Source organism: Cottoperca gobio, chromosome 7 (genome assembly GCF_900634415.1).
Source record: "Cottoperca gobio chromosome 7, fCotGob3.1, whole genome shotgun sequence".
Taxonomy (NCBI): Eukaryota; Metazoa; Chordata; class Actinopteri; order Perciformes; family Bovichtidae; genus Cottoperca; species Cottoperca gobio.
In genome coordinates this window covers 15,292,182-15,314,610 of record NC_041361.1, presented here as the reverse complement: position 1 = coordinate 15,314,610, position 22,429 = coordinate 15,292,182, and the positions used below count along the sequence as shown (strand labels likewise).

The 22,429-nt window shown below is 41.0% G+C and overlaps 1 protein-coding gene across 2 annotated transcripts; it reads left to right on the top strand.

Annotated features, from left to right (window-relative positions):
• The first annotated feature begins 9,418 nt into the window (after positions 1–9,418).
• On the top strand, positions 9,419–21,620 carry amt (aminomethyltransferase). 2 transcript variants are annotated; one of them, XM_029434910.1, is made up of 10 exons: positions 9,419–9,437; positions 13,228–13,403; positions 14,881–15,048; positions 15,256–15,336; positions 16,274–16,405; positions 16,507–16,585; positions 17,922–18,067; positions 18,971–19,151; positions 19,656–19,811; positions 20,269–21,620. In XM_029434910.1, exons 2-10 carry the CDS (start codon positions 13,272–13,274, stop codon positions 20,442–20,444), a joined length of 1,251 nt encoding a protein of 416 aa, XP_029290770.1. In that variant the 5' UTR covers positions 9,419–9,437; positions 13,228–13,271; the 3' UTR covers positions 20,445–21,620. The 2 variants fall into 2 exon arrangements, with proteins under 2 accessions (XP_029290770.1, XP_029290769.1); XM_029434909.1 differs by lacking the exon at positions 9,419–9,437 and having other exon boundaries at positions 13,142–13,403.
• Positions 21,621–22,429: the final 809 nt, after the last annotated feature.

The following is a 22,429-nucleotide window of genomic DNA, read 5'->3' as shown; positions in this document are numbered from 1 at the left end:
TCATTTCTTCCGACCAGTTACTGCTTTGATGATGCGTTATCACAGATCAAAAGGTATCCGAGTCATTCAAAAGTTCTTTTTATACAGTTACATACAGAGAGAGAGTCAAATTATTTTCAAAATCCAACCATCTCTCAATAACATGCTTCATACCTGTCTTTTTCCCAGTATTATCCCGTATTTCTCCTTCTATCCCACTGTCCTCCCGTTTAAATATTTTCCCTTAATTATCCCGTATTTTTAACCTTTCAAAAATAAAATAGGCCTAATTTTAAAAAGTGTACATCAGGGGTGGGCAACTGGCGGCCCGTGGACCGCATGCGGCCTTTGCCCTCACTTTGTGTGGCCCACAAGTCAATTTCCAGAAATCAATTTGTCGGAGCTCCGTGAAGGGGGGGTGCAAAGGGACCCTCTGGCAGTGAGGACACACTTTTTTAGCCTTTAACATCTACTTCAGGGATGCCCCATGAAATTCAAGTATTTTTTGTTCTTGCCTGGCGCATTCACATTCCCTTATATTCCCATATATCAGGGCTGTCAAGCCATTAAAATAATCAATCTAATTGATTACAAGCTTTGTGATTAATTAATCTAAATTAATCGTATATCAATATTTGCTGTGAGAAGCATTTCAAAATATTCAAAAACATTTTTTGCTTTGCTTTATCTACAGACAATTTCGCGACCCCCCCTGCAGTACCTCCGCAGACCCCTTGGGGGTCTCGGACCTATGGAGTAGAGATTAACGATTTATAAAGAAATATCTCATTTCCGATTATTTTGACATTGATTCATAATATCGGAGGGAATGTTAATTCTTTTTTTTCTCCAGTCCATAGAGTTCAGAATGATGTTTTAACTAGGGCTGTCAAATTAATGCGTTAATTTCGATTAATTAATCACAGAAAAAATAACTCGTTAAAAATATTAACACAGATTAATCGCACTCCTAGATGCCCCTGACTATTGCTCCGACAGCACGGCAGTGGCGGTTCTGGAGGGGGGGCAACAGGGGCCAGTACATCTGTAACACTGAGCCTGGACCCACCTGTGCCCCCCCTCCGAACGAAGATTGTACAATATACAAAAAGTACTGATTTTGCGACGGTCCAGGCAGGGGCGGGACTTTATTTTGATGGGCACACCATGCGGTCAATCACATGCGAGGACAGACTAGGATCATACCATTATGTGAAAGAAGGAAGGGGGGCAGACGCTCCAAAGACAGCGAGTGTAGTGGTGCAGGCCAGATACACACAGAGCGACAGCGACAGAGAGACGGGAGCCGGATTTAAATGCAACAGGTCGGGAGAAAGTGAAGAAATTAGCGAAAACCGAAAAAGAAGCACTGCACTAAATACTTTTAATAATAATAATAATAATAACACTAAATACTTTAGACTTGTATAGCGCTTTTCTTGTAACTCAAAGACGCTTTTATCTAAAGTGTCATCATGTTTGTATATATAATATATATATAATAATATATATATTTATAATATATATAATATATAATAATCTGTTAGCTGTGGTTCTGTGTTAAGTCGTTAATTTAAAGGTTTGATTAAATGTTAAACAATAGTAACTGTGTATTTTTTTTGTAACGGAAAAAAAAGCATGAAAATAAGGCTTTTCTGAAAACACTGAGAAAAAAAATTGCTGACCAACACACAAACCATTTATAATTGCTAAATTAGGCTAAAATTAGAAGTCTCCGAGTGACACTAAATGAAGAGCCATTTGGGAGCCATAAGAGCCAAAAGAGCTGAATCTTTGAAAAGAGCCGGACCTCCCATCACTAGTATGAACGGTCTGACTCGTTACCATGGGAACCTAAATAAAAACACATGCTATGATTGATCACTGGAGAGATGCTGTCATCAGTCAGGAACATACCAATCATGGTATTGTTTTTGTTGTGAGCGATTAATTTATACTTAACTAAAAATATTGAAGGCTTGAACACTGCTTCCTCTTTTGTCCCAGGTTGAATGTGCCCCTCTGACAAAACACTTGGCTCCAGCCAGGCCCCCCCCCCCAGTGATATTGGTCTAGAACTACCACTGCAGCACAGCACGGAGCTCCGACAGCAATTCAGATTAATTGTTCCCTAAATCAGAACTAATTTAACTATTTATTTAAATCACACAAAAAACATTTTTAAAAGCCCCCCCCTCCCTCAAGCGGGCAAGGAAAAACTCCCAAAACCCTTTAACACAGTGGTCCTCAACCACCGGTTACCATTTTTTCCCAGAGATAATTGTACGGCCCGCGGGCCACATCTGGCCAGCCCTGTCCGGCCCGCGTGAGGTACAATCGTAAATTATAACATATATGAAAAAGTATATATATATTTTTTAAACCGCACCCTTTTCAAAATAAAAGCAACACCATTGTATTGCGTGCATGGTGTAAATAACTTTCTAACTGTGTTGCTATTATTTTGAAAAGGGTGCTGTTTTTCTCTATTTACGTATGCGCGCCGCGCGCGTGAACAGCTACAAGTGATGCTGGCCCTCAAAATGTCCGCTCACGCCTAAATAAGAAAGATTGATACAGAATGCCGCGTTTTCAAGAAGACATGGACTGCTAAGTATTTATTTACAGAAGTCAAAGGTAAAGCCGTGTGCTTAGTTTGTAAAAGGAGGCATTTGAGAAGCCATGCAGTCAATGAAAGGGACAACAACAGGGAGGGATGTGTTCACGGAGGTAAATGCATGTGTGGACAAGTTGGGACTGAAATGGGACAAGCTGGCAGGCGTGACACCGGATGGTTGTCCAAATCTGACGGGGAAACATGTTGGACTTGTGAAGAGAATGCAGTATAAAGTGACAGAAATGAACCCTGAACAGAAATTGGTATTTTTGCATTGTATTATACATCAGGAAGTGTTGTGTAAGTCAGTTCTACAAATTAACCATGTTGTTGATGTTGTAACTAAAATAGTTAACTTCATCAGGGCAAGAGCTTGTTTGATGTCAAGCACTGTGAGACAGTTTGTTGCACTTTGAGGAAAATGAGACTGAACATCGTGACATAGGCTACCACGCCGCTGTCAGGTGGCTCAGCCTGGGCAAAGAGTGAGGGACCTGAGAGAAGAGTCAAGACTTCTGTGTGAAGAAAGGAAAAGACGTCCCACAGCTTTCAGATGCAGACTGGATGGCAGACCTTGGTTTTGCTGTAGATGTGACGCACTAATGAATGAACTAAATGTCAAACTGCAATGCAAGGGCCTTTGTGTGCATGAAATGTACAGCGCAGTGAAGGCTTTCATGAGAAAGTTGCAGCTTCTCAAGCCAAATGGAGGACAACATTCTCACCCACTTGCCAACACTGAAGGAAGCCACACCATCAGCTGATCACCTCCACAGGAACTCATCCATGTTAGAAGCCTGCATGGTGAGTTTTGGAGGCGATTTCAAGACTTTAAAACAGTTGAGAATGAAATGCACATGATGTTTCCCCATTTACATGCAATGTGGATGATGCACCCAGTGATGTTCAGCTTGAACTCATTGACCTGCAGTCTGACACACTTCTGTCAGAGCACTTTGGGTCAGTCTCACTGCCTGAGTTTTACTGTTCCCTGAAAGAGGAGAACTTCCACACATGAGGAGACATGCTCAGAAGATTCTGGTCCTCTTTGGATCTACCTACATATGTGAACAGACATTCTCAGTGATGAAGTTCAACACATCCAGATACAGATCCTCTATCACTGATGATCACCTGTCAGCTGTCCTGCACATATCCACCTCAGACATTCAACCAGAGTTCAGTGCACTTGTTCAAGCTCAAGACAGACGGATGTTTCTCACTGAACAAGTAAAGTGAACTGAAAAACATGAAAAGCACTTATTACTTTTTGTATAAAGTTGATTCATTGCTTTTCTTTACATACTGTAAAACACCTTTTCAGTATTGGTTTGTGAAGAATACTGATGTAATGATTGTTTTTACTGTTTATTACTTCTCTAGGAGTATTTTCCTATTTGACCCACTCCACAATTTCATATATTTATTGGAAAAGAATATCCTTATTCTTTTGATTACCAGTAGCAGCTAATCAAAATATATAATGTACTGCTTTTTACAATGGGACAAAATGAATATTGAGCAGAATTAAATTAAATGTATTGTTGATTCGGCCCTCCAACACAGCTCGGGTTTCTCATGTGGCCCCTTGTAAAAATGTATTGCCCATCCCTGGCTCAGAGGAACGGAGAAGGAAGTACAAGGACCACTAGCATCATTTGAAGTGGCTTTTGGTCGCTTTTGCACGGAGCAAGAGAGAGCCACGATAGCATCCCTGCTTTTATCTCCTCTCTTTTCCTCCGCTCTGTGTCTGACTGACTATGTGTGTGTATGTGTGTCGGGGGTGGAGCCCTGCCCATCGCGAAACAGCAGAGGAGAGAATGTGAATGCGCAAAGCAACGCAGTAAACACTGAAACATGCACATAAGCTGGATAAATATCATTTAGTAAAAGAGCATCTGTTCAATATGAAAAGTGAGTTGTATGTTCCAAAATGTATCCAAGATATGTTTGTTATTGTGAATCTGATGCTACTGTTTTACTATGCTCTATTTGAATTTAGTATTTCATTCTATGGATATGGACTTGTTTTCATAGCACCTTATGTATATCATAACAGGGCTACTTACTGTTAATGTGGTGAATACTGTTTTATTATATTCATCTTTTTTTTCTACATTAGTGGACAAGGAAACTCATGTCTCCTTAGTTTTGAAGATGAAACATTTTGCACGTTTGTGTGAAGCCTTGTGACCATAGCTTTCCTACTTTTGTGTGTGGACTGGTTGCTTTCTCCAATGAATTATGATGATACAATTAAAGTGAAAAAAAAGGCATGCATGTGACTAGTTCATTTCATGTATTAGTTACTATTAACACTACTGTAAGTAAGAGTCATTCATTGACTAAGTATTGTGTGGCCCACCAACCCCCAGTGAACAGCCCTGGTGTAACGCATCGTTTGGTCTTCACTAGCTTTTAGTGGGAACCTCCTTTTGTTATTGATATCCAACATAATATGAATGAATAGAAATAAAAAATGTACAACTGCAACAATGGATTACTATAAGAATTGACAAGCTTTTTCTGATGTCTTATTAGAAATGGAAAAACTTACTAGAAAGAGACACGAGCATTTCTAAGATATTAAATTATTCTTATAAACCATTCATTAGGGTGACTTATCACAAAGTAACTAGTTGGTAAAGTTATCTACTGGCAAACTCAAATAGAAAAGATAAAATAAATTAGAAACGTGTGACAGCATTCAAAGTTACTCATTTATTCGGATCCCAAAATGTGTTTCATGCTAATTCTTGTGGACTGAAATGACTGATGAACTGATGACTGCAGATAATGATGAACTTTATTGAACAGTGCAAAGGATCAGAAGTAAACAATACAAGTGCAAACTGGTCGTCTTTTTTAGGGAGCATGGCTAGAAAAGTGAGGCGTCAAATCAAATCAAATCAAATTTATTTGTATAGCCCAATATCACAAATTATACATTTGTCTCAGTGTGCTTTACAGACTGTACAGGACACGACACCCTCTGTCCTTAGACCCTCGCATCGCACAAGGAAAAACTTCCTAAAAGAAACCCCAAAATTAAAGGGGAAAAAATGGAAGAAACCTCAGGGAGAGCAACTGAGGAGGGATCCCTCTCCCAGGACGGACAGACGTGCAATAGATGTCGTGTGTACAGGTATAAACAACATAGTACAAATACAACATTTGACAGAAATTATGTTGTGTTGGAAAAAAAAAAAGAAATAGAAAGTATGGATGAGGTGGAGCGTCTCTGCATTCTTCAGACCTCCATTACTCTGCTTGGTGAGAAACTGCTGGTGGAACTGAGATAGGGAGGGTCGCTCTCAATTTGGAAGAAGAGCAGGAGTTGGTGGTGAACGTGCAGGATGGGGAGGAGGAAGAAGCATCTCTGGTGCACAGCTCGTGTAGAAGGAAAGTATCCTGACGGCCCTCGATCATCTTCTGGTAGATCTGTGGTCTGTGAAGTACAACAGGGTCTGGAGAAGAAGAAGAAGAAGAAGAAGAAGAAGAAGAAAACGTAAACCGAACGTAAACAGAAACGCAGCTTTAAACTATCTGCCCAGGCAGCTATAAATGTGTTTGCATGTTAACTGAAAGATCATAGTGTGTGTGTGTGTGTGTGTGTGTGTGTGTGTGTGTGTGTGTGTGTGTTGCACATCCAAGTTGCCAGGAAAGGCTGTAGGTGGAGGTGCTCGCCAGACACCGCTGACATTCCTCTGCGGCTGCTGCTCCTCTTCCCAGATGGGTACATTTGTTTAAATAATTCTGTCACACTCAGTCACACCCTGTTATTCTCTGCCATACTCTGGCACACTCTGCCAGATTCTGTCACACTCAGTCCCACCCTGCCATACTCTGTCAAACTCAGTCACACCCTGTCACACTCTGCCATACTCTGTCCCACTCTGCCAGACTCTGTCACACAGAGCCACACAGAGCCACACAGAGTCACGCAGAGTCACATAGAGTCACACATAAGTCACACAGAGTCACACAGAAGTCCCACAGAGTCCCACAGAAGTCCCACAGAGTGACACAGAGCCACACAGAGTGAGAGCCACACAAAAGTCACACAGGTACGATCGAAGGTGCACACCAGCTCGTCTGCAGTGATACACTGAAGAAGAATTCTCTCACACACTCAGAGACTGTGTGCGAGGAATTCTTTTTATGACATCAGTTAACATTCTGGAATGGAATTGTGTCCATAGAATTCCATACAAGGCAATATACTTTAAAACTACTGTATGTACTCCAGCTTTATACGTTTTGTAGTCATTTTGTGTCTCTTTGTGCTGTTTTGCTCCTTTTCTTGTTATTTTGCAGTTGCTTTGCGTGTCTTTGTAGTCGTTTTATATTTCTTTAGTCATTTGTAAGTTACTTACTGACTTTGGTGATCCCATCAATTTACCCCTGGTGCCACCACAAGGTTTTTTGGGTTTTAATCAAATGTCGTGACAACTATTGGATGGATTGCTATGAAATTGAACACACTGATTGGTCATGTAATCGATATATGGGCATCCCATATACCGGTATACTCTGGAGACCACCTCAGATGATGCCCACCATCAGAAGTCCAGGTCCAAGTCCAGCACCACCACCATGGACTCCCTACTCAGCCAAACCTTATCTGTATATAGTGCAGTGTTTCCCCTACCATTGTTTCACGGAGCCCCACGCCCCCCCTGAAATTCAAGGTGTTGTTTTTTTCCAGAGTTCTTTAAAAAAAATATATATATATATATTCACAACTCACTTTTCACATTGAACAGGTGCTCTTTTATTAAATAAACTAAACGCTTATGTTTATCTAACTTATGTGCACGTTTCAGTGTTTACTTTCTTTACTCAGTTTTGCAAAGGGCGGGGCACACACACACACACACACACTGCGCATACACTTACAGTCAGAGACAGAGCGGAGGAGAGGAGGGAACTAAATAGAATCCGTGCCACGCACCACACAAATTCAGTGTTGCCAACTTGGCAACTTTCTCGCTAAATCTAGCGACTTTCCAAACCCTCTTGGCGACTTTTTTTTTGTCAAAAGCTACTAGTGACAAATCTTTTGCTGGTGTTATTGGAGACTTTTCTGTTGTTTTGGAGACTGTGACTTATCGTTCTGCAGTTACTGTCCTCAATGAGCAGCGGGTGCTGCCGTGAATAGAAAAAAAATTAAAACATAATATAGATTTTTAAATGAATATGTTATTTTATATATATATATATATATATATATATATATAGCATTTATATCAGGGCTGTCAATATATCGTGGCAAAAAGAATTCACGATAACTATAATCTCAATATAAATAAGCAACAGTTGTATAAGATGTCAAGGAAATAGCTTGTATTTCCTTCAAAGTTGTCTTTCTCGAGAACTTTCCTCAGTAAACCTTTCTCTCCCTGCTGCTTAGGAGAAAATATAAAAAAGATATAGCGCATGCTGCTTGAGTATGAATATTAATATGTGCTGTGCTGTAGTTATTACACCTGGTATTTGCTCAGGAGCTAATTTCGTTGACAGAATACAGATATTTAGTAACACAGTTATCAGAATGGACATACCATTTATACATCACTTTGTGCGGCCCACGAGTCAATTTCCAGAAATCAATCTGTCTGCAGGTAGATCAGCCTGTTGGTCCGGCCCTCCACAACAGTCCCAGTTTCTCATGAGGCCCTCTGCTAACATTAATTGCCCACCCCTGGTGTACAGTGGTAAAGTGACCTCCGGTAGAGCAGGTGGCAGTATTATGTTTAACTTTAGCTGAAAAACGTTATGTGCCAGTAAACACACAGAAGAAGAAAACAGGACCAATAACACAGAAGAAGACGAAACATATGGATGAGAGTCACAGTGAACGGGAGATAGATGGAGACGCAGTTGTATCTTCCAAACAAGTTCAAACTTTATGCAAGTACCTGAACAAATGATTGGAGACCTTCCCTTATTTAATAAAAAGCATAGTCGGGCAAACTCGTGCTTTTTGTAAAGTGTGCCATTCAGATGTTAGCATCGCACACGACGGAATAAGCGATGTTCGTCAGCACGAACAATCGTCCAAGCACAAGCACGAGGCACAAAACATACACTGTCAATGACTTCATGTGTGACAAGAACTGTGTCGGAGGCAGACCAAGTGACCAAAGCTGAGGGAAAGATGTCGATGCTTTGCGCCAACAATAATGTAGCCTTCAGCTTCTGCGATGATTTCAGTCGCAGTGTCGCGGACATGTTTCCTGACTCTGACATCGCAAGGAAGTCCTCGTGGGGGGGAAACAAAAGCCACACAACTCATCCATCATCAAATACATTGATGATAATAACTAACAAATAAAATAAATACATCTTATAAACATGTCTGTACAAGTAATAGATACTTTAAATAAACATGTATTCCTGAATGTCCTTTATGTGTTTACATTTACATTATATGGGTAGGGGCTGGGAGGCTGAGAGCTGTTAAGGTATGGGCGGAGTCCGCCAGAAAATGTCCCTTATTTTGAAATTCCAATGTTGACAGGTATGACATGCTTTCATAAGTTACATTTTATCTTGAAACACAGACAACATTTAGGAAAAAATCCACCGTAAGACCCAGTTTTACTGCAATTTAAAGCGTGTCATGTCCAGTGTGTGTTGTATACATGTGCATGTTTAGTCTTCTGTGCATATTATGTCCCTCCTCTCATGGCTGTCAGGTTGTGTCTCAGTGCCTGCAGTTCTTGGATCAGCAGTGACAGCTCTGTGGCTGCGGCCTCTTTCTCCCTCACTGCCTCAGTCAGCATCCGGACTGCGCCGCCCTGCTGGACTGGAGGCGGAACCGACGCAATAGAAAAATGTCAGTTTTTCTTTCTTCAGTTAGATTTACAGACTCATTTAAAACAAATTGTAGTCATTACCAAATATAGCTTGAAGTTGAAATTTAGGTGGGAAATTGCAAATAACATAATAACTGCAAAGACATTTGGAGAAACAAACTTGGTGAAGCATCGATCCAGGAAATACAAAATATCCAGGAAATATAAGGGGGAACACATTTAAATAAATAAATATGATATCTCACCCAAAAAGTAGAAGATGAGTAACACTGTTAGCAGAAGCAAAGTGATAATAGCACAGCCCATGGCATAGGCACGCGATGAGCTCGGCGTCAACATATCCTGTAGACGACTCTGCCATTTGCTGCTAACTGGACGCCCTCTTTGATTGACAGCTGTCATGTCACTTGTGTAGAGATTCCCATTCGAGGAGGGGGAGTAAGCAGGACGAGGAGGCCTCACCCCTGAAATCATACACAGGGGAGTCAATCAGTGTCATTGTGTTTACTTTTGTAGCCGGTTCAAAGTGTGTGTGTACCTTTGTGTCTATGTTTAGGGTGTGTGTGTGTTCCTTTTGTGGCTGCGTTCAGGGTGTGTGTGTGTTTGTGTGTGTTCCTTTTGTGGCTGTGTTCGGGGGGTGTGTGTACCTTTGTGGATGTGTTCGGGGTGTGTTTGTACCTTTGTGTCTGCGTTCAGGGTGTGTGTGTATGCGTTCAGTGTGTGTGTGTGTGTACCTTTGTGTCTGCGTTCGGGGGGTGGGTGGGTACCTTTGTGGCTATGTTCGAGGTGTGTGTGTGTACCTTTGTGGCTGTGTACTTTTGTGGCTGTGTTCGAGGTATGTGTGTGTGTACCTTTGTGGCTGTGTTCGGGGTGTGTGTGTGTGTGTACCTTTGTGGCTGTGTTCGAAGTGTGTGTACCTTTGTGGCTGTGTTCGGGGTGTGTGTGTGTGTACCTTTGTGGCTGTGTTCGAAGTGTGTGTGTGTGTGTGTGTGTGTACCTTTGTGGCTGTGTTCAGGGTATGTGTGTGTGTTTACCTTTGTGGCTGTGTTCGGGGTGTGTGTGTGTACCTTTGTGGCTGTGTTCGAAGTGTGTGTGTGTGTACCTTTGTGGCTGTGTTCAGGGTATGTGTGTGTGTTTACCTTTGTGGCTGTGTTCGGGGTGTGTGTGTGTACCTTTGTGGCTGTGTTCGAAGTGTGTGTGTGTGTACCTTTGTGGCTGTGTTCAGGGTATGTGTGTGTGTTTACCTTTGTGGCTGTGTTCGGGGTGTGTGTGTGTACCTTTGTGGCTGTGTTCGAAGTGTGTGTGTGTGTACCTTTGTGGCTGTGTTCAGGGTATGTGTGTGTGTTTACCTTTGTGGCTGTGTTCGGGGTGTGTGTGTGTGTGTGTTTACCTTTGTGGCTGTGTTCAGGGTGTGTTCGGTGGAGGTCGTTGATAGAATCCACAGAATGTAGCTCGATCTCGGTGAGATCTCTTTCGCTGACCCTGTAGAACTGAGGAGTGGTCTGGGAGGAAGGAGGCCTCGACATCTCGCCTCCTCTTGAGGAATGGACAGATGGTTCAAGATGACGCTCCACTAGTCAACACATTCTTTCCAGTGAATATATCTGGAAGCTATATAAAAGATTATATAGTGCTATATTCCTAAAGGTATGCCATGCAGTTTTCCCCAGTAATAGCTTCCAAAGACTTCCTAAACAAACAAAAAAACATCCACTAAGATGGTGTATGAGGGAATTGGGCTTTAAATAACTTAAATAGCTTTTGACTATGATTGGCTTGTTTGTAATTAGCTATTTATCATTTGTAGCCATTCCAAGACCGAGAGGCAAAGCAAATGAAAGGATTTAATGCTTTATAAAGAGCTGGCAGCTTTTATTTTTTTGCTGTGTTTATAATACACAGCACTTTATGTCTAAATTATTCTTGCTTGCTTCATAGGAGATATCGCGGCAGCAACAGCAGATGCTTTTCGTCTGCGCTGTGGTCATTTACTTGCCTTACATTGATAAATAGTTTTGTTTGTTCTATTTGGATCTAGTTTAATATCACATTTCATGTTGGTAATTAATAGAAATGAGAATATGATGGGTTGGTTCTGAAAGTGGAGGAGAAAGGAGGAAAACGATGAAAGTGGAGCAGTAGGTTGTATTGGTTTGTAAGACATGGGGCATGTGAATAGCTGATTAATCAGAGCTAATAATAGAGCTTGTTGTCAAACCCATAAAGGCACAATGTTGCTGGAGTTTGAATTAAGGACCAAAGGACAGGAGAGGCTCCTATCCAATGAGTAATGACTAACTGAATGAATGACTGGATGATAAGCTGCCTGATTAACTGACTGCTCAAGACGCTGTGTAGCCAAACCAGATAAAACAAGAATACTGTCCTTCCCTTCCCACTTACCGTCTGTCAACACAAACAAGAGCTTTGTTTTTGTTTTTTTGTTTTTATGTGTGTCTGCTTGTTTGTTCTTGTCAATCTGTCGCTCTTCTTGTTCACCGAGTCTCCTCAAACTCGATTACCAAAACATGTGTCGCCTCCCACAGGTGCAGCAACCAGATTCATTAAATATCCACGCAGGTTATCCAAGAGCCACACAGTGAATAAAGTCTTCCAACCAAACTCAAATTAAATCCCAAAAATGTTGTGAACCTCCAGGTTTCTCCTCAGGGTCTTGCTTCTTGTGAGTGTGTGTGTGTGTGTGTGTGTGTGCGTGTGTGTGTGTCACTGAGCAACTGTAGGCCACCCCCCTCCTGCTAAGTATGTTTGTCTGTGTCCATGCTCTGAATTAGACCACCATGGCTGTCTTGCGAGAGACGTAGAGCGAGTCTTCTCAGCCCTTTAACCCCCCTCCAAACATGCTCACGCCCAACCTTGCAGGCCTCCAAGGCCTAAAATAGCAGCAGAGGCATGGGGGTATTATTAGTTCCTCAGGCCAAAGGATGACTCAATGATCTAGTTGGAGGGCATGATGGGGCACATGGGGATAAACACACACACACACACACACAAATACTCACATGGAAAAATGTCATTGGGTGGTCAACTTTATCTGACTAAAACTAATGCTTACGTTTTTAGGAACTGAAAATAACGACAGATAAGATTAAATGTCTTGATTTCCATAGGATGTAAGTGAGAGTAGAGCAACTGGCAAATTCCAACACATGTAATGTGTGAGGATCCTGTGGTCTCAGCGGCCATTAACTACCTCTATGATGTCTCCTGTCACTCAGTGTTTTTGTGCTTTTTATTGCAGTATATTAGCACATCTACAGTAATTCCTAAATGTCCTATCAAGGATACTTTAAGAGAATAAAAGTTAAAAAAAATATATATATATTTTAATTTACTTTGTTAAATTATCTAAAATCTTAAATCAAAGAAAACAGAATAAAAACAGTAGGCACAATTATGAATATGATTGTTTAAGTTGCTGTAACTGAAATAAAAAACTATTTTTTAAAGAAAGTTCAGCTTTGTGAAGACACACTTAACTATACTAATAATACAAAGGGTCTTTGTAGATGTGTAATCAATATAATCTAATATATGGTCCGTCAATATGTCCTATAGTAGGACTCTGGGGCTGCGACATTATGGCTCAAACAATCATTATTTCTTTAGTATCTTAGTTGTTTGACACCACAGCGTGGACCAAACTCCTGCAGGGCAAACGCTCGTCAACTACATCTCCCACAAGTCTTTGCTCCTTCCTCCAATCGCTGCCGCTTCATGTGTTTTTGCCAGAAGAGCAGAAATTCCCGAGTGTGGAGTCCACAGAGTTTAGTAACAGCAGTTCCCCTCCAGTAAGGAGCGCGTGTGTGTGAGACTTCAGCGGGGACTCAGGTGCCATGATGTGGGCTCGGTTGCTGGTTGGAGTCGGGGGTTCGGGGCTCGGGCTGCGGGCTTCCAGGGACTTCCAGGGTTTGCTGCGGGTCGCTGGAGCTGGATGTGTGGGGAAGAGGCAGGCTTCAAGTGGAGATGTAAGTAGACCGTGAAGTGTCCCTGCACGGTAAACTTCTAGGGTAGGATGCATCTTATAAATGCATTACTTTGGTTAAAGTAAACTAAACGTAATCACAGTTCTCTAACTGCAAGATTAAGTTTGTGTCTCATGTTATCAGTACAATATTTCAATACTACTCATTATGTTACAGTATCTGTGGCCCTCCAGTGTGTCGATATCCTGCTTTATGTTTTATCATAAGATATAACTATTATATTTTCTTTCATGAGTGAATTGTCCTCAGTAGTATGCGTAATGTTAATTAAGATGATGCTTTATGCAAGATTAGTTAATTTCCTGGATCATATTTTAGATTTAGTTTGTAGGATACAGTGGAAGTTTGTGGAATTGAAGCTGGAGCTGTTTTGGCCCTCACATTTGACCGTCACTCCATAAAACCTCAAAATGAAATCACAGTCTCTTTTAGTGTTACTGCATATTACAATAACAACACGAGTGTGTCACAGCAGCAGTCAGTTCATGCAGACATAATGTACATCTGTCCCAGCAGACTGTCGTCCTCCCTCCCTCTGCCTGCCTCACTTCACTGAGCTGCACAACATGATTTTATTAAAATCACGAGTGACTGAATCTCCTGTCAGCGCTGTCTCTGCTAACTCAATGTGGGGCTGCGAAGTGTGACCGTACCCAGATTCATGCATTCAGCAATGAATTCATTAATCTCCTTCCTGCACTCACTGAGGAGGTTATGAATGATCAGTTGCATGACTCAGAATGTATCATTTCTACAAACAATAAATTTATTGTTTATCATTTTTCTAAATGATCAGTCATATGTAATATGTCAGCTATGACTTATATTTGAGTGTAGCGCAAAGAAAAAGGGGTAAAAAGACTTAATTCCTAACCATGTGACAAGCTGTAAAATATAGTGTGTGTGTGTGTGTGTGTGTGTGTGTGTGTGTGTGTGTGTGTGTGTGTGTGTGTGTGTGTGTGTGTTTTACCACCAGAACAAGCACATCCCCTTTGTTCATTCATATTAATAGCTGACTTTGGACTTGAACAGTTTCGTAAAAAACAATTGAGTGTTATGTTAAGTGCCGACACACTCTGCCCCATAATGCATTTCTGCTGCTGCGCTGATAAGCCCCCTTCACTGGCGGGTTCGAAGGTCAGAAGTTAGGGGCCGATAGAAAGAACAGATCATAGGAGCGTAGAAAAGTCTCCCCTGTCGTTCTACCATTTGACAATATGCATGTTCTTTGGAATGGAATGCAATATGTAACTTTTATTTTATTTTTTAGAAACGGTGTTGGATTGTTACTACATTTCAAAAATACCATAAAACAATTAAATACTAAAATTATCAATTTATTTAGAAACACTGATACAAATGTCACTGGCATGTAAGATTTAAACATTGTATAGATATTTAAGTTACATAATTTCAACCATTTAGTATTATAATTAATATATATTTTTATTTTCCCCAGGCTGCCTTGAAGAAGACCCCGCTGTTTGACTTCCACAGGGAGCAGGGGGGAAAGATGGTGGAGTTTGCAGGCTGGAGTATGCCTGTCCAGTACAAAGACAGTCACATCGCCTCACACATGCACACCAGAGAGCACTGCGCCATCTTCGATGTCAGTCACATGCTGCAGGTGAGACGAGTGTACACGGACACACACAGGTACATGCAGTACACTCCCGAACACAAGGAAACAAACTCAAACTTGCATCATCATAGGAAAAATGCAACGCTTTGTCAATCAGATTTGTTGTGATCCACAAAACAACCTACCAGAAAAAAAAAATCTATATAATTATATTAATCTATATATCTTAATCCTTTTGCTTTCCTCTGTCAGATCAAAGTCCACGGCAAAGACCGGGTGAAGTTCATGGAGTCTCTGGTCGTTGCAGATATTGCAGAACTCCAAGACAACCAGGTGAGATGAAGGATTGCTTCATATCAAACCTGCAATAACTATGTTTTCTGTCCCCATACATAGACATATAATTACTCTTATGTTGATATGGGTACTTGTTAACAGTGGGGGAAACATTCAGCAGAAACATTTGCATTCATTTGGAGAGTTTCTGGCCGCCTGATAAATGTCAGTCCAGTATCCACTCACCTTTTTAGCTCTACCAACTCCTTAGGGAAATATTTAGCTACTAAATGCTCCACTATGATCACCAGCTAGCTGCTAACTGTGTCTGTTTGGGGCTGAACAGGGAGAGTACAGTGGGTTTTTGGAGATTTAGATTGTTATTTTAGCTAAAAACAGCTGCCTGCTGTATCTTGAAACAAAGCTGATGAAAGCAGTGAGGGTGAAACAAAAGAGTAAAGCTTTTACCAAAACAACGAGCTGAAAGGCTCTAAAATGCACCTTTTCAGTCGGCTTATCGTAGCTGCTTTAAAGGAATAGAGAGTACATGTGATAAGAACTTATTTTTTAACACTGACAAGGTTACTTTTGTGTAAGGACAGCTCAGAATATTTTCCAGAGAATACTGATAAATTCAAAGAAATAATAAGTTCTATGTCCTAAGATATAAAAACAACCAGGCAACCTGTTCCGATACACACATGAGAGAAATTAAGGATGAAGTAGTAACAGACTGAGCAGTACACATAAACATTAAAACAGGGGACACAGAGAATGTGAATGCGCAAAGCAACGCAGTAGACACTGAAACATGCACATACATTGGATAAATAACAAGCTTTTAGTTTATTTAATAAAAGAGCACCTGTTCAATGTGAAAAGTGAAAAAATACACCTTGAAATTCAGGGGGGGGGGGGGCGGGAAACACTGCCATTACATAAGTAAGATGTTCACCGACTCATCTTTTTCTCTCCCCCTCCCTCACCCCCCCAGGGTACGCTGTCCCTCTTCACCACGGAGAAAGGAGGGATTATCGATGACCTCATTGTGACAAAGACTGACCAGGGCTACCTCTACGTTGTCTCCAACGCTGGCTGCGCAGACAAGGACTCGGCTCATATGAAGGTAAATGCAGACAGAGAGTGTGTGTAGACAGACAGGTCGGGAGTGTGGTAGACTGACGTGTGTGTGTGTGTGTTTGTGTGTGTGTGTCTTTTTGCCTGTAGGTCAGACTGGCAGAGTTCAAAGCTGCAGGTTTTGATGTGGATCTGGAATTCCTTGAGGAAGCGCTGATTGCTGTGCAAGGTAAAATATTCTTCCTTACTTCATTCCTTTCCTCCACCCCTATTCTGTTCTTTCTTCTCTTTTTCTGTCCTCCTACTTCCCTCTCTCTTCTTTCCCGTCTCTCTTTTTCCTCCCACATGTCAGCCCATCATTCTGCCTTTCTTTTTGTTTTGCTTCCTCTATCTTGATCTTCCTTCTATTTAATTTATCTCTTTCCTCAGTTTTGTTTCATTATCTCAGCTGCTTTCTTCGCCCCTCCCTGAATCCTTTTGTGAATTGGCTAGTTGATCTCCTCTATAGGTAGTGTGCAAACACGTGACAAAACTGTGTGACGTATGCGTGCGATGCCATGTTGGTTGGAAAACAAGTCAACAATGCGAACACTAAATCACTAAAGCGAACAACAACAACTCCGACTTCTTCAAAGTATTGTGACTCTCTGGAGTCCTCTGCAAAGGCAAGATTCAGAGAAAAAGTCAAAATTTGCGGCCTTGACCCGTACACGCTAAAGCCGTCGGATTATATTGAGGATTTAGATTCATTACCGCCGATTGAATATCCGGATATTGTGAACTACCTTGTGCTACAAACGTTGTGGGCAACCAACGCACAAATGAAGGCATACAAGAGCTTAGATGCTTATAATGTCTTTGTTTCTGGCTGGGTTGGTAGTCTTCTTACCAAACCACTGAAAGATGACAGGGTGCTCGTCCATGCCCGTGTAAATCACTCGCAAAGAGCTTGAGATACACCGCTCAAGCCGTGGTAATGTGAGTGAGAAGAGCGGCGATGTTACATCATAAAGCTTTGCCGCTTCTCCTGGTGACGAGAAGTAAAGTCTTACAGTGTTCGGGTATATCATAAGCACAAATGTTTAACATAAACATTGAAAACATAGCTTTAGCTCTTACCAGATATAAAGTGGACGCCACACACACAGGTGAATTGTGCTTTTTCTTCTGTTGAATCCTCACGAGTTATGTTGCTAAACCACAGCGTACGGCGTTCGGTAGACAGCAATTCATCCCTCTTTTGTGGATCGTTGTTTTTGATGATTTTAGGAAATCTAAAGAACCGTTTCTCTGGGTCACGAGTAGCGTTATTACCACAATTATACACTGCGCACACGATTGGCATTTTCTTTCAATCTTAGACGTTTAAATACAAAGAAAATTACGAAGCGTTGCAGCAACTCACACGTGAACGGGCGCCGTCTTGGTTGTGTATATTATCCAACATGGCTGATTTACGGGTTGGGACGTAAGCGTGACGTCACATGCACACGATCTATACAGAACTCTCCATGTCGTAGTTCATGTAGATTGTTTTTTTGTTTTCTTTTGTTGTGTGTTTGCAGGTCCATCCATGTCTCAGGTGCTACAGGAGGGGCTGAAAGAGGACCTCAGTAAGCTGACCTTCATGACCTCCACCTTGGCCACTGTGTTTGGTATTCCTGGCTGCAGGGTCACCCGCTGCGGATACACAGGAGAGGACGGGGTGGAGGTCAGCATCTCTCTCTCTCTCTCTTTGCTTCCTTCCTCCACTTTTGTTGCTCTTTCTGACACTGACTTTGAGCAAAGACTGAAGGTAATTGAGCTGCTACTTCCTCACATTTGTAGATCTTCCCCCTGAGTGTGTTTTACATTTATCTGTGAGAAGTATCTCTCAGAACTACAAATGTGAACCTCATAGAGGCACTAGAGGAGAAGTCAGGGGATCACCAAAGTCAGCAGGATTCATCTATAAGGATCCATAAAGGCTGTCACGATATCAGATTTTCCCGACACAATTATCGTGCCCAAAAGAATTCACAGTAACAATTTTATCTCTATCTATATATAATTTAAATAATAATAATGCTTTCAGTTAAATTAATCTTTAACTTCGTTTATTGTGCATTTTGTTTGGACTTACGTGCCCCAGCATTTGCTGCATTGTGTCATTAAACACACAGACCTCAGTCCGGTCTGCTCAGTTCCACTTCCTTTTGTTGTTACTCATTTAACATGGTGATAGTTTACTTAGTAACATGGTTAAGCCAACTGCAGCCTGATTTCAGATGAATGGTTTACTACATGGATTTATCTATTTTACTCACGCTCTCTCCCGGCCCACTCTGTTGGACCGCTGTAGACATGTGGGTGGGTGGATGTGGGTGGGTGGTCTAACAGAGGGAGTGTGGGAGTTTGCTTCTTTTTATCTGATTTTGCCTTTTACATTAACTTATTTTTCCCTCATTGTTAAGACTCACTTGTGTTTTTATTTCATGAACATTTAGAGGTTTGCAAAAAATTGAGGACAATTATTTCAAAGTTGATGATATTGATGTTTCCAGCTCATAATTTGCATTCAACGTGTTTGGATGGAGACCGAGCTCTACACTCTGTCCGTGTCTCTATGTCCCAGATCTCCGTCCCTCAGTCCAGAGTGGTGGAGCTGACGGAGAAGCTGCTGGCTAACGGTGAGGTGAAGCTGGCCGGACTGGGTGCCAGGGACAGTCTGCGGCTGGAGGCGGGGCTTTGTCTCTATGGCAACGACATTGATGAGACCACCACGCCTGTGGAGGGCACCCTAGTCTGGACCATAGGTACGATTTCAGTGTTCAGAACAAAAATATGATTTTAAAATCTGTCAATCCTTTCATCTGTATTGGGACTCTTGTCAAGCAGAGAGTTGGGGTGGGTTTTTATCACTAAATAGAAAATAAGCGGTGAAAATAGTCGTATTTTATATATAAAATTGTATAACTGTACTGTATATCCTTTAAGAAAACTTCAAACTAAACTGAAACGATATTGCCTGGTTAAAAAACTAATAATACAATACAAATAAAAATCCACATTGATTAAACTCAGTTGCAGGCCTTTAGCTATAATATCTCACTAGGAAAAAAAACAAACTGCATGAATTTCTGTCAACTCGTGTGTCATTGAACCACAGAAACTGAACGGACATTGCAGGAGATGATGCTATGCCGCAATTGCTTCACAATTAATCCCTATTGATTTTCACATGCAATCTTGAGCTTTGAATATACAGTGCAGTCTGTTCTGTGTGTTAACTCCTTTGCTTTTTGTCCTCTCACACGCAGGAAAGCGACGGCGTCAGACCAAGGATTTCCCCGGCGCTGACATCATTGTTCCTCAGATCAAAGCCAAGACAGCCAGGAAGAGAGTCGGTCTGGTGTCCACCGGCCCCCCCGTCAGACAACACACGCCCATACTCGGCCCTGATGGAAAAGTCATAGGTCAGAAAGCAAACACGGTGGAGGTGGTGGACACGAGAGAGCTGTGGTATCTCTGTATTTCAATTAAGAGTGGTGCAACTCCAGTGGAAGGAAATTACATGAAATAACACAAAGCACCACCACTGACACACAAAAAAGTCAATAATAAAGCCACAGTGTGTAGAACTTGCACTGCTGTGATTTGTGTGGTACTACCACTGGGGGTCGTCAAAGTCAGACATTTTCAAATCCTACACTTTGTGGCCTTAATTGATCAAATGTCATTTTAAATGACGGTTTAATGTGACATAAAATATGCATGAGTCAAATTGTGATATATATTAATACTGATAGAATTCCTTGTGTCCCAGAGTAAATGTTTTTATATTGGCTCAACGCTTTTTGTCTGAAGAATTAGACAGAAAGGGTGTCAGACAGATTTCCAAAGTTATGACCTATTCTTTGCTGTTTTATTTAGGTGAGGTGACCAGCGGCTGCCCCTCTCCCTGCCTAAAAAAGAACGTTGCCATGGGTTACGTGGATTTGGCATTCGCTAAGAACGGAACAGCTATCCAGGTCGAGGTCAGGAAAAAAGCTGTGCCCGCTACCGTCAGCAAGATGCCCTTCGTCCCCACCAACTACTATTTTGGATAGAAGGGAGACACACACACACACACACACACACACACACACACACACACACACACACACACACACACACACACACACACACACACACACACACACACACACACACACACACACTGGACCATTCCCCCGCTCTGTCCCATATTCCCCAATGATGCCCCCTTCTGTTTACCTCGAGCAAAGCAATACCAATATAAGACTGAAAGCCTTCATTGGCGAGTCCTTTGAGAGAAAATTATTCAAAATGATAAACTTTTATACAAGACAGTATAGTATGTGTGCTGGAAATAAATTACAAGCAGTATTGTTGAGTCTGAGAATGTATGTATGACAGTATGGGCCTAGATGCTCTGTTAACACGGTTCATAGACTAAGTTGTGTTTTTTCTTTTTCTAATTTAGAAGTGGACCGCAGGTTAAACTGAATCCACTTACTGCACATTCAGTAAGAAGAGAAACAGTGAGGCTGCGTGGAACCGTTAAACACAAGGATTGAATTCACTTTCTGTTGTAGAATATAGGTTTTGCAAACAAAACGTGACATTTTTTACTTTCTCACTGCCGGACCAAAACAAAGAGAATCCAAATGGTTCTTTTAATATTAAATCAATACTTGTCTGCATTACTTTTTTTTTCAGCTGTTTTAAAGACCACAGAGCCACATTTCTATGCATATTATCGTTAGTTGTTAACAGCTTGATCAAGGGAGGTTCAAACATGGCCAGCTAATGACCCTTCCAATACAAAACCCCCATCTGAAATGTGCTAATTAACACAAAAACATTGGAGGGATTTTGAGGGAGTTCTCGACAGATAAGACCAGACTGTTTATAATGTGATGTGAAGATAATTGTACACTACATGTGTTGCAATGATAAACTAACTTGAAAAGATGTTAATTGTCATTATGTGTCTGGCAACTAATGAAATGTAATTTCATTGTCTTTGCACTTTCTGTGGAATTCTGAATGTACTATTTTGTTTAAAAATAATAACATACTTAATATAGAAATGAAACTACTGATTTATAGCTTGACAGTTTTTGTCAGCTCTGTCTTAAATGTGAACTTTTTGCGTCATTGTGAATTTTAATATTTAACTAATTTCTTTATGTAAACATTTTGAATAGCATTGTTTATTTGATCAGAAAAGATATTCTCTTTATTAAAGACAATTTCATTTTCATTTTTGCATGACCCGCTGTTATTTTTTCTACTGAAATAAATGTAATTGATTAGATGTTTTTTTATACAAGACATTCCTCTTCACATTAGTGTGGTCAGTCAGTCTGGCAAAAATGTTGGCTCCCAAAGAAGAGTCTGGAGGGGCCCGGAGAAATGGAACACGATTAGGGCCTCTGAGTGTCTCATACTTATGACTTTCACAACATTCAAATTGTGGCACATAAGGGTTTGGGTAGAGCAGGGGTCGGCAACCTTTACTATCAAAAGAGCCATTTTGCCCCCTCTTCCACCAAATAAGATTTGTCTGGAGCTGCAAAACATATTTGATAACACAGCTTATACATTTTATATATAGTTATACTATATTTGTTGCATTTATGAAATTATAGAATGACAATAAAGGAAACTGTTGCGATCGTATTGCTGTTTTTACCTGTTTTAACAAAGGAAAACACCAAACTCTTTTGAAGAGAAGGAGAAATTACACTGGCATGTTTAGGCCTACATACAGAACTATGCAGGTCTATTTGAGTCCTCCCCATATTTGTTGAATCAAATAAAAATGAAATGAATATAATATAATATAAAAATACACAAAACAATAAAAAATACAATATAAAAATGAAAACTGCAGCCTGATAGCTTAAAAAGAAATAGGCCAGTTTGTATTTGATTATTAATTTATTTGGCTTTTAAAAAATTCCCCTGTCAGTGTCATAATATCACCTCGAACTCCAAGATAAGAGGTGTTCCCTTTGAAAGATTGTCCACCATGCAACAAAAAATACATTAAAATAAATATTTAGTT

What these genes read in the sequence shown, in the direction of transcription:
- amt (XM_029434910.1), top strand. Translation starts at nt 13,272, where the DNA reads ATGATGTGGGCTCGGTTGCTGGTTGGAGTCGGGGGTTCGGGGCTCGGG. An exon ending in GGCAGGCTTCAAGTGGAGAT is followed by an intron (nt 13,404 to 14,880) that starts GTAAGTAGACCG and finishes TATTTTCCCCAG; the next exon opens with GCTGCCTTGAAGAAGACCCC. An exon ending in ATGTCAGTCACATGCTGCAG is followed by an intron (nt 15,049 to 15,255) that starts GTGAGACGAGTG and finishes TTCCTCTGTCAG; the next exon opens with ATCAAAGTCCACGGCAAAGA.